Source organism: Lichenostomus cassidix, chromosome 1Aa (genome assembly GCF_008360975.1).
Source record: "Lichenostomus cassidix isolate B80296 chromosome 1Aa, HeHo_3.0, whole genome shotgun sequence".
Taxonomy (NCBI): Eukaryota; Metazoa; Chordata; class Aves; order Passeriformes; family Meliphagidae; genus Lichenostomus; species Lichenostomus cassidix.
In genome coordinates, this window is record NC_139480.1 from 48,393,235 (window position 1) to 48,407,903 (window position 14,669).

The window sequence follows — 14,669 nt, forward strand, 5'->3', positions numbered from 1 at the left end:
TCCTACACCAAGAACTTGTAGGGTAATAAAAATGCTTGCCTGTGCATGGGCCACATACCTTGAGTTCTTGCATGATGCTTCTCCTCCTTGTGTGTGGGTGGCTCTCCCCTGAAAAGGCACTTTTCAATTTAAGATCAAATCTTGGATTAAAGATGTTTCACAAGAGAGTATTTTCTCTTCAAATTGCCATTCACACAGCCCACGGTATCACTGATTATTTGTTTTGAAGCAGCATCTTAGCCCATATAAGTGTTTCTGACTGAGGGAAGGGTGGCTGCCCTGCCTGCTTGTAGTTGCTAGACTCCTTTTTGAAGATACTCTGCCAGACTCTGTGAAGAACAGTGCTATTCCCTTAGCAGCATAAGAAAGAGAAGAACAGAAAGAAAGTTGTGGCAGCAGAGCTATGAAAAATCCCACCTCACTGTGGTCATAACAAGCAGGTAACTTACAGTGCAAAAATTGCCTCCAGGATGAGTAAGCTGGAGGAAAGAAAGGGGAAGAGTTGCAGGAAGAGCTTTGTTTTGTGTGATGTACTGTGTGCACGGATGCTGCCCCAGCAAGCAGAAGCAAAACAAAACAACAAAACCCAGCCACAGCATCTTTCAAAGTTATCCAAAATAGTACAGATAATTCAAGCAGCATTAGACAAAAGGTTAAAGTGCTCTGGTCTCTGAAAATGTCCTTGGAAAAAAAGTGCCTCTCCCACTGCTATCATTCTGCTCTGTGGACCATAAGGCAAAGGGAGAGCCGTATCTGTCAACTTTGGCAACTACAGACAAAACCACTGAGAAAAAGGATTTGTATTCCTCTGTGGTCACAGCACTGCACAGCAAAGGGGGAGTGTGAGCTGGAGCCTGCTGTGCTTTTCATGGCAACAGCCCAGCTGCTCATGGGAGCAACTGTGTGAGGTACAGAGTCCAGAGAGCTCTTACTGATGTAATGGGCATGAAGGATGCTCAGCAGCACTGCTGACATGAAAAGTGAGGCTGAGAATGAGCCCTGCCATGCAGCTCATCTTTGCAATCCCACAGCTGATGTAAGGGAAGGGCAGATTGTTATTGCTGATTACTGCAGCTGATGCTGGAGCAAAATCAGAGGTGTGCTGCAAACCAGCATCTGGGATGCCGGTTTTGGTGGGGGTGAGAGCTCCTTCCTTGTAAACTGAGCACATCTGCTCTAGAAGTGGCCAGGAGGCATAAATATTGAATAGCAGATTGCCAGCTCCAGCTCCTGTGTGACGGGATCTCAGTAAATGCAAACAGGGGCCTGGAAATATGCAGAAGAAGGAAAAAGTGCTAGAGAAGAAATATGTGTATCTGTAAATGAGATGGAAGAAATTAGTGATAACTCAAAGATATGGAGATAGTGAGTTCTTACTGGAAAGCAGTCCCTAGCAAGGAGCAAAAATAACATGGGGAAAAAAGAGAAGCAAGGCAGATCTCATAAAGTATTTGTGAAAACCAGGGAAGCAGATACTTGGGAAGTCAGATCACATAAACTGAACTGGGTGGCAGACATCCAGATGCCTGACTTTGCAAAGTACCAAGCTCTTACTACAAGGTGAACCATGTGTTTTGTATCGCAGCTAGTTAAAAAATCAGCAGGGTTTCATTTTTCACTTCTCTGTGGAATTCTTCCGATGAACCCAAGTGAACCAAAGCCACTTACTTCCATATCTTCCATAATAAATGTTGAGTTTTCAGTTACATTGGCTAAAATTAAATCTCTGTCCCTGAGCTGATTTTAGGACGACTTTTACTCTCATTGCAGGGTGTGTGTGTGTGCAGGACATGTTTCCTGCAGGCACCTCACTGCCTGGAGACCCATCTTCAGTGCCCCATGGTGTGGACAACTGGTCTGGCGTCTTGAGGCCTCAGTCACCAGAGGCCAATCATGCTGCAATACCTCTGTGATGCCCTTTGGGAGCATTTTCAATGTGACAGCCATTTTGGCAGGAAAAGTTGAAAATTCCTTGAAACACTTCAAGGTTTTCTGCTTATCTTTCACCTATTTGAAAAATTATTTTCCTGCTCAGTAATGTTTTCAGTTCTTCCCCTCCCACCCACACTCAGCTCATAACAACTTCCCAGAGGGCAGGTCGTGTGAGGTCCTTTACATATGCCTCACAAAAACCCCCAAAACAGAACAAACCCCAAAAGCCCAAATGCACCATCCTGCCAACTGTCCTTGAAGGAAAACAGTGGCCACATTGGCAATTGACTTCTATATACCTAATTTCATGAGGAACTGTTTGTAGTAGTAAGGAAGACGGATGAAGATGCAGAAGCCATGAAAACTACATCTAGTGGTATGCATCACTCATTTGGTTGTGCTGAGTCAGATTCTCTGGGTTCAGAAATACTAAATACAGGTGTGTTTTCCGTGGGCTTGAGGGTTGAGGATTCCATGTTCAAGAGAAGATGGGAAGCACAAGGGATGGGCTCTGCTCTGCAGCTGCAGTGAACATCAACAGGCCCAGAGGTCATAGCGAGAGAGGAAAATTTACAGGAAGGGCTTAGAAAAAAAAAAAAACACCTCAGAAAAATGCTTAAAAGGGGTAGAGGAGCCACCTGGTGAGCCAAGATGAAAAGAGTTAAATACGCCTTGCTTGGCGGAGCAGCAGTGAGAGCAGGACAAGGCAGCAAGGTGTGAGCTTGGGGAGGGGCTCAGCATTGAGCAGGGAGAGGGACTGCTTTCAGTGGCAGACATGGGGGAGAGCTGGGCACAAGGGGAGTGTGGCAGCAGGACAAACCAGAGCAATATCAGGCTAACAACAGCAAAGAGCACCTTGGCAGGAACTGCCTGTGGTAGAGTGCCCTGTGGGAAGTGGAGAGTATGGGAGGCTGAAAAGATGCCTGAGCAACTCCTAAGCTGCCCTCAGGTGTTGTCTGGGAGGTGGGTGGGTGATGATAGAAGTTCTTCCATGTGCCAACAGCCAGGCATAGCTGGGAAAGGCAGCTCTTGCCAGGAGAAACTGCACAACCTGAAGTGCCGCAGAAATCCCCAGCAAAAACACAAACTGTGCGCTGGGCTTTAGTGTTCTGCTTCCTTTTTGGGAAGGATAGATGTTTCCTCCTTCTTCTTGAAACAGTTAGTAAATAATTAAAAGGGAGAGACAAAATATTCTTTAAAGATAACCTACTCTTCTGTTTCCATGGTAACCTCCTTCCTAAGCCAGAAGCCTTTTGCTCCAGTCATACAGTGGAGGGTGAAAGCCCTTTTGCAGAGAGGTGGGAGAGGTGGCATGACCCTGCTGGGAGGTGAAGGGGTGACATCCTGCAGAGCAGAAGGACTGCCATGAACCCCAAACCACAGGAGAAACAAAGATGTCACTTCCAGGGACAATGGGGAATAAACCTAGAGATCATCCATCCTAGGGGCTGTAGTTACCCTGTGAGGTCACCACCACCATCTTTTTACCCTTCTTCCCTCCCAGATATCCCAAGTGCAGGCCACACTTCTCTCATGACCAAATATTGGGGTAATTTCTAGTACTCTACCAATTTCTGATCTTTCTCCCATTTCTCAGTTGAAACATTTCACAGGCCATGCAACTGCCCTTGCCATAAGGGAGCACTCTGTGCATTGAAGTCTGGGGTGTCGACGGGTTTCAACTGTTTGAGTTTTTTTGTAAGCTCTGCCTCTGGCTTCAAAGCAGCTCTGGGTTTGGGTCTAAGCCTTGTGCAACCCAAGTTCATTGCTCAGCCATTTAGGGACTGACCTCCTACCCTGAGGATATGAAACCCTGTGTCTTGTCCCTCCTCTCTGCCCATGGGACAGCAAGCAGGGGCAACTCATGCAAAGAACCACCAGTGCAAAAAAAGCATTTAAAGACCCTTATTATTGCTTTAATAAATCTGTATTTGCATCCTTTTTGCAAGGACAAGGACCCAGGCTCTCCTGTCCTCTCCTCACAGGTCTGACCTCCCTGCAGTCAGCATGCACACTTGCAACAGAGCAAATGAATTAAGTCCACACAGTAATTATCCTTTTCCTGGCTGCTGGTCCCATGGATGTGCTTGCTGTTTACAACCCTGGTTCATAAGGTGCAGCAGCTGCTTTAAAGTCAGACAGGTCACAATAAAATCAAAACATCTTTTGTGCTGTCCTCTTCACAATACTTCATATGTCAGCTGGGAGACTTCTGTGAGGGCTGGAGGGGCCCTCTTGGTCTGATGGAAAAAATGGGACAGGGAGCCCTGCTCCTTCTCCTCAGTGCACCAAACATTCCTGTCTCCATTAGGCTATCATCTCCTCGCTGCCCTTCCCAGTCTGTCTTCTCTAACACACCCGAGTGGAACATTCCTGGGGTGGTATGTGACATCCCAAATTCTTTGTTCCCCTTGGGTGGCTGGTTTTCCTACCCACTTGCAAATCTGGGAAGGGTACAAAACCTTGAAGTTGCTGCAGGAGGAAATCCACGCTGGCCCTGCCAGAAAGGAGACTTGTGCAGTTGAACCACTGGAAAATCAAGGAGGGATGCAGCCTCTGGAAGCTTTTCTGCAACCATGTTGGGATGGGATTGTGTTTACTGGACAGAATCCCGGATCCTGAGGCAGGTCATGATTTGAGGGGTCGTTCTGCCCTCGCCCTGCACATTGCAGCCATCCCTCTCCCACAGCCCTGCAAGGCAGAGAGAAGAGCTGCAGTTCCCCTTGTTCCTCTCACCCGTCTCTCCAGCCGTGGAGCCAGTTGGCCTGGACACAACACACATCAGCATCCTGACAACGACATGCACACTAACACACACACACACACACACACACACTCTGATATTGACTGCTCTCCACGTCTGTGGTTGGCACTGAACAGGACTCTGGTCCCAGCTACACTGATGCAAACCAGGAAAATGCCAGAGAATGATGCCAGAGAGGAGACAGGGCCACCACCAAGCTGAGGACATCCTTGTAGGGTCTTCCCACTGGAATTGGAACAGGGTTAGCCCTCAGCCAGGGGACTGACTGTGTTTTGTGTTGTTGAAGCCCCCTTTGCTATGTCTTTTAATATTCTAGGTTTTGTATTCTTTTAATATATATAGCTATAGATACAAAAATAACAGATAGGTTTCTCTAGGGATAATTTTTGCACCTTTGGGCTTCTAAAATATCACAACTACTGCAAATAAAAGGGGGAAAGTTCCATTTCCTCTCCCCTTTTTACCTCCCACTTCCCTTCCACCCTGCCTCTCCCCCTCCAGATATCCCCATGAACCTTGTAAATATTCTCCCTTTGTAGTTTTCTTTCTTTGGAAAACGGAAAAACCAAACCCAACAAAACAACAACAAAAATAAGCCACATGGCCTCCATCCCTCCTTCAATGAGTGTGCCTGCTGTGTTCACACATTTCCTTCAAAGCAGGACTTTTCACCTCAAAACGTTTCCCTGTGCTCCATGGCTATTTGCTTTTCCCTGTTGCTGGGGCCAGATTTTCACCTTCTGTAAATCAGCATGAATCCACCTCAAGCCAGAGCTCTGCTGCTTTACACCAACATCACATTTTGCCAATTTACACCCACCCTGAAGGTCTGGCCCACAATTTTTGACCTTTGAAATGGAAGCATGGAAAATAAGGAAGTTCCCAGAAACAGGCAAGGCAAACCAAACCCCAGATGCTCTTCCCCTGCTGCTCACCCTGCTTCCCTTCACCCCACCCTCATGGTTTGGCGTAGCAGCTCCTTCAGCCCCCCCACTCTCTTATTCCTCCTTAGCACTTTCTGAAATTCATAATCTCTCGGTAAAAAAAATAAATAAATCGATCTCTCTATATATGTATATGTATATAACTAAACAGCTGCCACGTGGCAGTCACCTGGCTGGAGGGTCCTGTCCCTACCAGCCCCATGGCCTTTTCTTGTCACTGTAGTCTCTGGGGCGATGGTCCAGGTCTTGCCCTCAGGCAGGACTGTTCCCGTATTGCTTGCACTCTCCCACACCTCTGAGGTACGGTACCAGAATATTTATTATATATATATATGTATATATATATATATTTACGTATATATATATATTTATAAATTTTTGTTTGCCTGTTGCTTTTTCTTGCAAATCCTTTGGAATCGCTGCCAGGGAGAAGCTTAGTGAAACATGCTCCCCATGCCAGCGGCTGAATGCTCCCTCCCTGCACCTCAGGGACCCTCATCTGTTCCTCTTGCTGACTCCGTCGCCCAGCTCCAGCTCGGAAGGGAGCGGGGAGCTGCGGTCCCCTGTCCCCAGTCTGCCGGAGCCATCCGGCTCCTCTCCTTCCCTGGGCGAGGGGGTGTCCTTGCAGAAGTCCGTCACCCAGGAGGGCATGGAGAGGAAGCCCCGAGGGTCGACGGTGTAGAAGGGCTTGGCGTGGTGAGCGGCGGGGCGGCGGGGCGAGGGGCTGGCCTGGAGGCTGCTGGTGCTGCTGCACTTCTTCACCAGGCTCAGCGCCGGCGGCGGCGGCGAGAACAGCGACGTCAGCGACAGGCTGCTGAGGGTCTCCGAGGGCTCGCTGTTGTTGCCACCCCCGCGCAGGCTGCTGCCAGCCCCCTCCTCGTCCGAGGGGTCCATGGAGTCGTGGTGGGTGCAGCCGGGGCTGGTGCTGCCGCCGCTGCTGTGGCTGCGCTGGTGGCGGCACAGGCTGCGCAGGTTGAAGAGCCCTCTGCCCCGCAGGCTGCGGCGGCGGGACGCGGGGGACAGGGGGGCCGCCGGGGCTCTGTGGCTGCCCGCCGCCGGCACGGGGCACAGGGCCACCGGCAGGTCCAGGGTGCACTGCGGAGAGTCGCTGAGGTTCAGGCTGTCCTCCAGCGTGGTCTGCAGGCTGCCGGCCGAGCTGCTGCTCCGGCTGTCCAGCGACGTGTCGCTCTCGGGGGGCTGCGGAGCGGGAGCACGGAAACACAGATCTCAGCAAGGAGGTGGGCAGTGGGCAAGAGACCTCGCCTTATTTGTTTTGGGAGTGTGAAAATAAGCCGCGGTTACAGAAAGGGGGAAAACTCCAATTCCTCTATCCTCTGCTGGGAAAGGCAGCTATAAACCAATCGATACAAAGCACCAACCACGCAGCCTGCCCAGGGGATTTCTGTCTGGGTAAGGAGGAGGAAAGGTTTCGATATTTTGAGCTAATTTCATTCTGCTTCAGGATGAATCTACCCCTCCCATGTGCAGTGCTCCACCAGAGGGAAGGGATGCTGGGTCTGAGCCCTGTAGCCCCCACCAAAAGTCTCTCCCTGAGCACTGATGGTCTTGGAAGCAGCGGAGCAAAGGTTCCCTATGGGTCCTCACTCATGGCTTCCCTATAAACCTGCCACACAGACTGTGGACACATCAAAACTATCAGCTGGACAGGAATCAAGGGACTTCTGTACAGACCTCCCCTGATCAAAAAAATCAGCAATATCTGGGGAGAGAAAAGAGGACCCTTTTGACCAGCACTAGTGGCAATGATGGCATTTAGGACAGAAAGGTGGGTCCCCTTCTAGCAGGAAGAGGAAACAGCTTTAATTTCCTTGTATCAGGGCTCAGCTAGTTAAGCTGCATTTCAGCTGTTCCTAGAAAATTGGTCTGTGCTATGAGATCATCACTGGGACACTGCACTGGGAATGATTCATGTAGGACTGGAAGTCTTCTGAAGCAGTCACCACAGGTATTCAATACAGTCTGCATCACATAATCAGAAGTTTACCAATTTCTCCTTTACAACAATTCAGTACTTTTGTCCCAGTGGTGTGCCAGTTTTTCCTCTTCATGTCTTAATTTATACCTGAAGTTTCAACACTGCAACAATTCAGTGGTCTCAGACCAAGGCTAAATATATCCTTGGTGAATTCATACACATTTGTATTGTGCCAACTGTGTCTGTCACATATAAATGGATAACATCTGATTTCATGTTTTAGTTTGTCTGGAATAGAGTGCCTCTGTTCATGGAGTATATTCCAAGAACAATAACAAGCATCTCTACTGGGCTTTCATCTCTGCCTCTCCTGCCTCTCAGAGACACCTGATCTCCCCACAATGCTCTTATTTTTCTCTTTTGTTAGCAAGAAATAGCTGCCTTTTCAGAAAGAGATGACACCTTTCTGGGATGCAAGAGTTAAGTGGGCAGGGCAAAACAGTGAGCCTAGGGACACAGTCTGTGGATGGGGCACTGAGGGATGTGGAGGATCCTTCCTCTGCCCTCCTCCTCGTTCAGCCCCCTCTGTTTGGGAGAAAATTGAGTTTTCCTAGCAGACAGAAGCAGGGTTCCTCACCTGATGGAGAAGTGAGCAGTTCACACCTGGAGATCTCAGTGATGCCCACGAGCCTTGCAGAGAGATCTTAGGAAGGTTGCGTGGACATGAGGCTTTCTCAGGCCCTGTCTGTGTGGCAGAGATGGCTGGGTGGAAAAATTCTGCTGGTACAGGCAACAGAGGGGAAGATGCACCTGGAGGGAAGGGGCTGGGAGGGACTGACAAAGCATCAAAAGACAGGGGAGGAGAACAGAAGCAGAAGAAAAAAAAAGAAGTTGAAGAGTCCTCTGATTTTATTTGATGCCTTTTCTGCTGTTACACTGAGCAAAGTCTCAAGTCCAGTGAACACAGGATATTCAGGAACATGCACTCCTGGCCAAGAAGCCTCAGTCTGGTGTTCAGACTAAGGATCCCACTTTTTGCACAAAAACCTGCACCAGATCTGGAAGATCTAACACAGCTCAGAGCCATAAAGTAACTGGCCAGCTCTGCTGTTGCTCTCACAGAGAAATGCTAAGCTATAAGGCCTTGATTCACGTATGTACCACTGCCAGAGGACTTTTATCACAGATCCTCCAAGGCAAGGGATGAAGTGAGATAAATTAAGCAGTGGTTTGGGAAACCTGGGGACCACCAGAACATGTTCAAGACTAGAACTGGAGCACTTCCACCAAGGGCAGACATGTGTTACGTGTTCCCTGAACCTGAGCTTGGTCTCAGTGAGCAGCAGTGTTTTTCTGTGCTGAGTGACACAGTTCATCCAGCTGGCATGTCACCAGAATCTGTCCCCACTTTTCTCTGACCATGCACGGGTGCAGTACTGTGAACGGGGATCAGCACTTTCACAGTATTTCACACAGTCATGTCTGAGGGCAGATATAAAAACTAGCAATGAAAATGAAGGAACTGCTCCTCCCCCCATTCCTGAAGCAAATTAGTAAACTGGAAGCTAATTCTTGGTGAGTGTAGCCCCAAGTCACATCAGCTCTCCTCCTAGCAGAGGGTAGGCAGGGGAAAAACAGAGCTGAACCAACTCACACTTTCAGCAGACCCAGAGAATGAGAGCCCTGCTCACCTTTGGTACTTTCATGCTTCAGCCAAGACTGAACTGAGTTGAAAGGAGTATTCTCCATTTCACACAGGTAACTGTCTGGGTTTGCAGAGCCATCCTCGCTGGATGCTGGAAGCAGGCATTCCCCCAGATTGTCTGCCCCATTGGAGTCAGGGTTGTCCTGGCCATCCTCCTGGAAAAAATAAGTGAGGACAAAGCCTTGTGAAATTTAATGGAAGATGATAGAGAGAGCAGACTTTTCAAAGCCTCAAGAGGAGCTGATTCTGATAATTCCTTCAAGCTAGCTAAAAGATGCTCAATTTTCCAGCCCGAATCCCCTAACTTTTGACTAATTCACAGGAAAAAGTCACTACTAACAGCAGTGAAGAGAACTTTCAAATACATGTATCATTTTGTTCTCCTCAAATCCTACTCCACAGTAGGTCTCTATGGAAAAGCTCTTGAAAAATGACCAGAATTATATTCCTCAGCAGGGACACTTGGATGAATACAGAGCACCTGAAATGAGCAGGGGCATAAGTACATGTAACATGCCCATGGCTGCCTGGGGCTAACCTTCATCTCCTTAGGACTCAGCTGAGCAGTGTTTCGATTGTCTGACTCATCTCCTAGAAGGATGGAAGAGGACTTGTCTGAGTTGAGGGATAATGCTTCCATTTCAGCCAGCTGGACCTGCAGGAAGGGAAAGAAGCTATCACACGTCATGCCTGGAATCCACATTTCAAGCAGTCACACTGTTTATGGTGGATAAGTGAGAGCCTGTAGACCCAAGATCAATTTTAGGTTATGTTCCTCGGATACATCAGGAACTGCCTAACCCAGATCTGGGCTGGGCAGTAGAATTCACTTTTTAAGAAAGGTTGAACATATGATCTGCAAGCAGCCCGCCACCAGTCCATGCTCCTCTAGTGCCAGAATTGGAGGAATGAGTCCTGAATCTGTGACAGCGATACAGCTGGCCCAAGGCCCTGCAGGTAAAGCCAGGCAGGCAGAGGGGTCCCTCAGGCTGGTGACAGGGCAGCCGGCTCTGCTGAGGGATGAGGAGTGGACCCCTCTTTCTGAAGGCACCACAGACAGCCCTGCTTAAACATGAAGATGCTTTCATTCCAGGGAAAGTCATGCCTCTTGCAGTCCATGCCAGTATCATGCTTTTCATATTTTCTTACCTTCATTACTGAAACCCTGTTTCTCTCCAGCTTTTCTGCATCTTGCCTTTCCTCTCCCCTCTAACCTACCCTAGACCTCACCTAACACCATCTCCCATTCTGTTCTCCATCTCTAAACTCAGCCCTCCCACACTTGAACTCTCTTGCTTTCTGAAAGTGAGTCTGACCACTGCATCTCTCTCATTCTTGTGCCTCAGCTCTGCCCCAGTCCCATGCCTGACCTTGCTTCATCTTTTGTCCTCTTTCATATCACATGCACCCCTCTCCCATCCTCTTTCCTCCAAGCTTTTAAACCCCCTCTGCCTGACAACTCTTTCTTGCAATGCCTAAAAATCATCTTCTTTTTCTACCAGCCTAAGCAGTTACTCTGTCCCTCCTGTGCTTGGATTTCCATCCCTGGTCTCTAGAGTGTCACCAGCTTGCACCAGCAGCAGCTAACTCTTGAGAGATATATTGTGGGTTGTTTCGTCAGGACAGCTTCTGGCCATGTGTTTGTGTTTGCAAGAGGCAGGTACAGCTCTTGTGCCATGACAGCAGGTGAAACATTCGGAGAAACGACTTTCGAGCTGGAAGTTTAGTGGCTTGTGCCAATGCCAGAGACTGGAAGAGGTCTCCATCTGAGGGATAATGCACTTTAAACAAACAGAATGGAAAACTGGAGCTGGATTTAAATAAAATGCACAAATGACATCCTTATTTGAGGTACTATTCTGACACAGGAACATGGTGCTGTTCAACCATGGAGAAAGCCCAAAACCATCAACTGCTGCTCAGAGCACGAACGCACAGAGAGCCCACAATGAGCTTATGCCAGGGATGCTACACAACCACCAGTCAGCAACTAATTGTGCAGAGAAGCACAGCCTTCATTCAGTCCCACTTAATGTGTTTACTCTTCTATTGCTCTCCTAAGTCCTGGCTACACCAAAACAGCCTTACAGCTGTGCTTGTAGAGATGCAAGCATGACGTGGTAACATCTGTGACTACTCTTGCCATCCGTAAAAACGGATTTCAACAAAAGCCAGAACAGTCTGTCACTGAACTGCTTGCTCGAAAATTCTGACCACCCTGGGATCTACACAAAACCCACAATCAACAACGTTATGACTAAATAAACAGCAGGTGTGGAAACACATTTCACTGGCGTTCACTGACAAACTCCTACCATGGCTAAACACGCTTCAGTCATCAATATACAGATGTCTGTCAACCATACCAAGAGTGAAAGGATAGCAATGACAAGAGAAGAGGTTAGCACCACAAAAAAAGGAGGTTTTGTTCTTATCGCTTCCCTTACAGTAGAATATTTTAAAATCTGCTGAGTAAAGATGAGGAACAAAATTTTTTTTTAAATTACAGTGTGGGAGAAGGGGCTGTTCACGAGATCACAGTCCATGAAACCTGCCAGGAACATCAGTCTGAGACACTGAACCATGCACACATATCCCTTAGAAAACAACTAATTGCAGATATATCTTTAAAAACAGACCTATGATTACAAAGACCCTTAACTGCACAAATAATTGGCTTGAAAATAAAATATCAGGAGCATAATTGGGAAAGGTGCTGAGCGCTTCTGCTCAATGCCACAAAAAGCTTAGAACACATTAATGAGTTTGACCGTATGTTTGAACGTTGTGTCCATTCACTGTGGTCAGCATCTTGATGAATTAAACTACCAGTGAAATTGGAGGAAACATTTTTGGCTCACAATGTGATCTTTGTCACAAGGGCAGAGTTAAGGCTAATAGGGTGGACAGCAAGCAACTGTTTTTTTCTAATACACACATATTGAAGAGGACTAGATAAATAGTTTTGCCTATGTAACTTGCTGTCAAGTGCTTCTGAGACTGCACAGTTCTGTCTGTGTACAATACTCATTTGGACATGTTGATGTACAGGACTACACTCTAATTTAATGGCTGTATGCATTGCTGGTGTTAGCTATGACTCCATATAGTGATTTACTATTGAAGTATCCTCAATTTTTTTGACTTTGAAATATGAAGAGAAGGTCAGGATCAATCGTGGCTTAAAATCCTAAGGTGTAGTTTTGATTCATATGATCCAAAATAAAATGTATTTTTTTAATATATATTTTATTACTAAACGTATGCTTGCATAGATAATTTCTTTTCAATTCCACATTTTAGATGTACTAAAATATCAATTTCAAAAGTAATTTATGGCTCTATAACAGCCATTAGAAAATATGATCTAAGAATAATTCTTCAGTTGTGATAATTACATCAAACACTGCTTTGACTGTGGGTTGCTCTTGAAGATTTTTCTATCTTCTTTCTTTGCTGGGAAGGTAAGAAAATGGGTTGTTCTCTTCATTCGTAGGCGGGACACTGAAGACTATCTGGGAGGTTTTCAAATGTAGCAAACTAGCTGCAAATGACTAAACTTGGGGGTAATCATTCTAGAATGCCTTAGGAGATCTCATTTGCAGAGAAAGCTGAGCACCAATTGCTGAGCATAAAGACTTAAGCAATGGAAATTGCAGTTAATTGAACACTAGTTATTTGGTTGCATTAATGCAGCATTCATTTGTGACGTGTGGAAGCTATAAACGACAAACTACAGCAGTGTCTGCATTTTGATACTTTGAAAGGGAAGCAGTGGGAACAGGCAAACAGCTGAGAAGCTGAAAAAGTATCAGATTATCAGAACTAGGCATCTGAGGCCACACAAAATACTGCTTTCTTCGACCATGGGTAGAGTTATCTGCCAATAAGAGCTCTTTCCCAAGCTTCATTGTTTCTTTATAAGCCATAGCAACATTATCAGTTATGGGGAAGGAGAGGGTGAAGTTTGCCACTGGTGTGCCACTGTCAGAAGAGCCACACTACTGCTACAAGTCTGACCACACAAAATCAGAGCACCTAAATACAGTAAAATTATTTTAGAAATAAAATTAATTCTGCTACTCACCTAACCCTTCCCAGACTATTTTGCTCCTCAAGTTTCACAATCTGAAAAGACTAATTAGGAAGTAGTTTTCCAAGGCATCTACCAACTTTAGTAGCTCAAGTCCAAGGCATTTAGTGTCCTGCTCTTAGCAACAACCCATTTGTCAGCTAACAAACTTTCTCAGTGGGCCCATTTTTATTTAGTTTTTGCTCAAACTAATTAACTGGCTTTCACCAGATCAATCGTTGCTCACAGACATGACTCTATTCAACAAGGCATTTAAACATGTGCTAAATTGATTGACCTCAACTGGGAATAAGCAAGCATGTACTTAAAATGAGGACAAAACATCAGCTGAAATCTCCCGAGTGCTCTCATTGGGGTGAGATCCTTAGAGTCCTCTCTCCAACATGAGCCTGAACCTAGCCTTTTCTTGCAGAATTGAACACAACAAGAGCTGCCAGGATGCCTTCATAATCATTTCTCGACGGGTCATTCCTGACCCGTGTCCTGTCACGTCTCACTTTTCCACCACCTCAAACATCAACGTGTGGCTGAGGAGGGCAAGCCTGTGCTAGAGGCAGTACCAGCACTTCACAACAGATAACAAACACAACAAGCTCTACTGTCTACACAATCTACAGTCAGGAGCACACACGGGACGACCTGCGGGCACCGTGGGTGTGGGTGTGCAGGTCGGGGGGGAAGAGTCCCCTCACACATCCTCGTACGCAGGTTACCTCTTGCTTGTCATGGTTACACTTCTCGCACATGGCCGGCGAGGAGTAATGATGGAAGACGGAGCCCGATAGGTTATCGATGATCATTAACTCCCCGTCGAAGGAGTCCTTAATAATTAAAGAGACACTGTCCAGCCATAAGTTCTCCTAGGGGACAAGAAAGGGGGGAGGATGGGAGAGATCATTTTAAGAATGTCGAGTTTTTTTGCTTTCAAGTTTCACGTGAATTTGGGGCTGGGTTCTCCAGCCTGACTCATCTGGAGCAGCATCTTGTCCTGCAGGTACTTGCACAGGGTCACTGGGGGTACATTTGCTCCACAGGGTGTGTAAAGGTGCAAGAGTTCAATGAAAAGAAAGTAAAATAAGGAGGGACAGTCTTCACTCACTTTCAGTGCTCACGTCTCCCTTCCAGCTCTGCTGGAGTCACTCACTCTCGATCTGCCATTTCTCCTGAACTCTTCTCCTGAGCTCCCCTCTCAAATTTGCTCCTGTCACACCTTTAGCTGATCTGCTCCATCCCTCCTCTGCTGGCCCTCAGGTTCCTACACCATGATGACAATGAACAGGACACACTGCTGTCAC

General features: G+C 47.0%; 1 protein-coding gene across 3 annotated transcripts in view; it reads right to left on the minus strand.

Annotated features, from left to right (window-relative positions):
• Nucleotides 1-3,826: 3,826 nt before the first annotated feature.
• The window catches only part of CACNA1I (calcium voltage-gated channel subunit alpha1 I), a 143,094-nt gene continuing 132,251 nt past the window's right edge, over nucleotides 3,827-14,669 (minus strand). For 2 of the 3 annotated variants that reach the window (XM_085048714.1, XM_085048713.1), the window contains exons 31-35: nucleotides 14,088-14,234; nucleotides 9,820-9,936; nucleotides 9,268-9,436; nucleotides 8,214-8,410; nucleotides 3,827-6,837 (exon numbers count right to left, since the gene is read on the minus strand). In XM_085048714.1, coding sequence (XP_084904840.1) covers nucleotides 6,136-6,837; nucleotides 8,214-8,410; nucleotides 9,268-9,436; nucleotides 9,820-9,936; nucleotides 14,088-14,234 — 1,332 coding nt within the window. In that variant the 3' untranslated portion in view covers nucleotides 3,827-6,135. The remainder of the gene's footprint in view (nucleotides 6,838-8,213; nucleotides 8,411-9,267; nucleotides 9,437-9,819; nucleotides 9,937-14,087; nucleotides 14,235-14,669) is intronic. The other variant, XM_085048715.1, reaches the window with a different exon arrangement.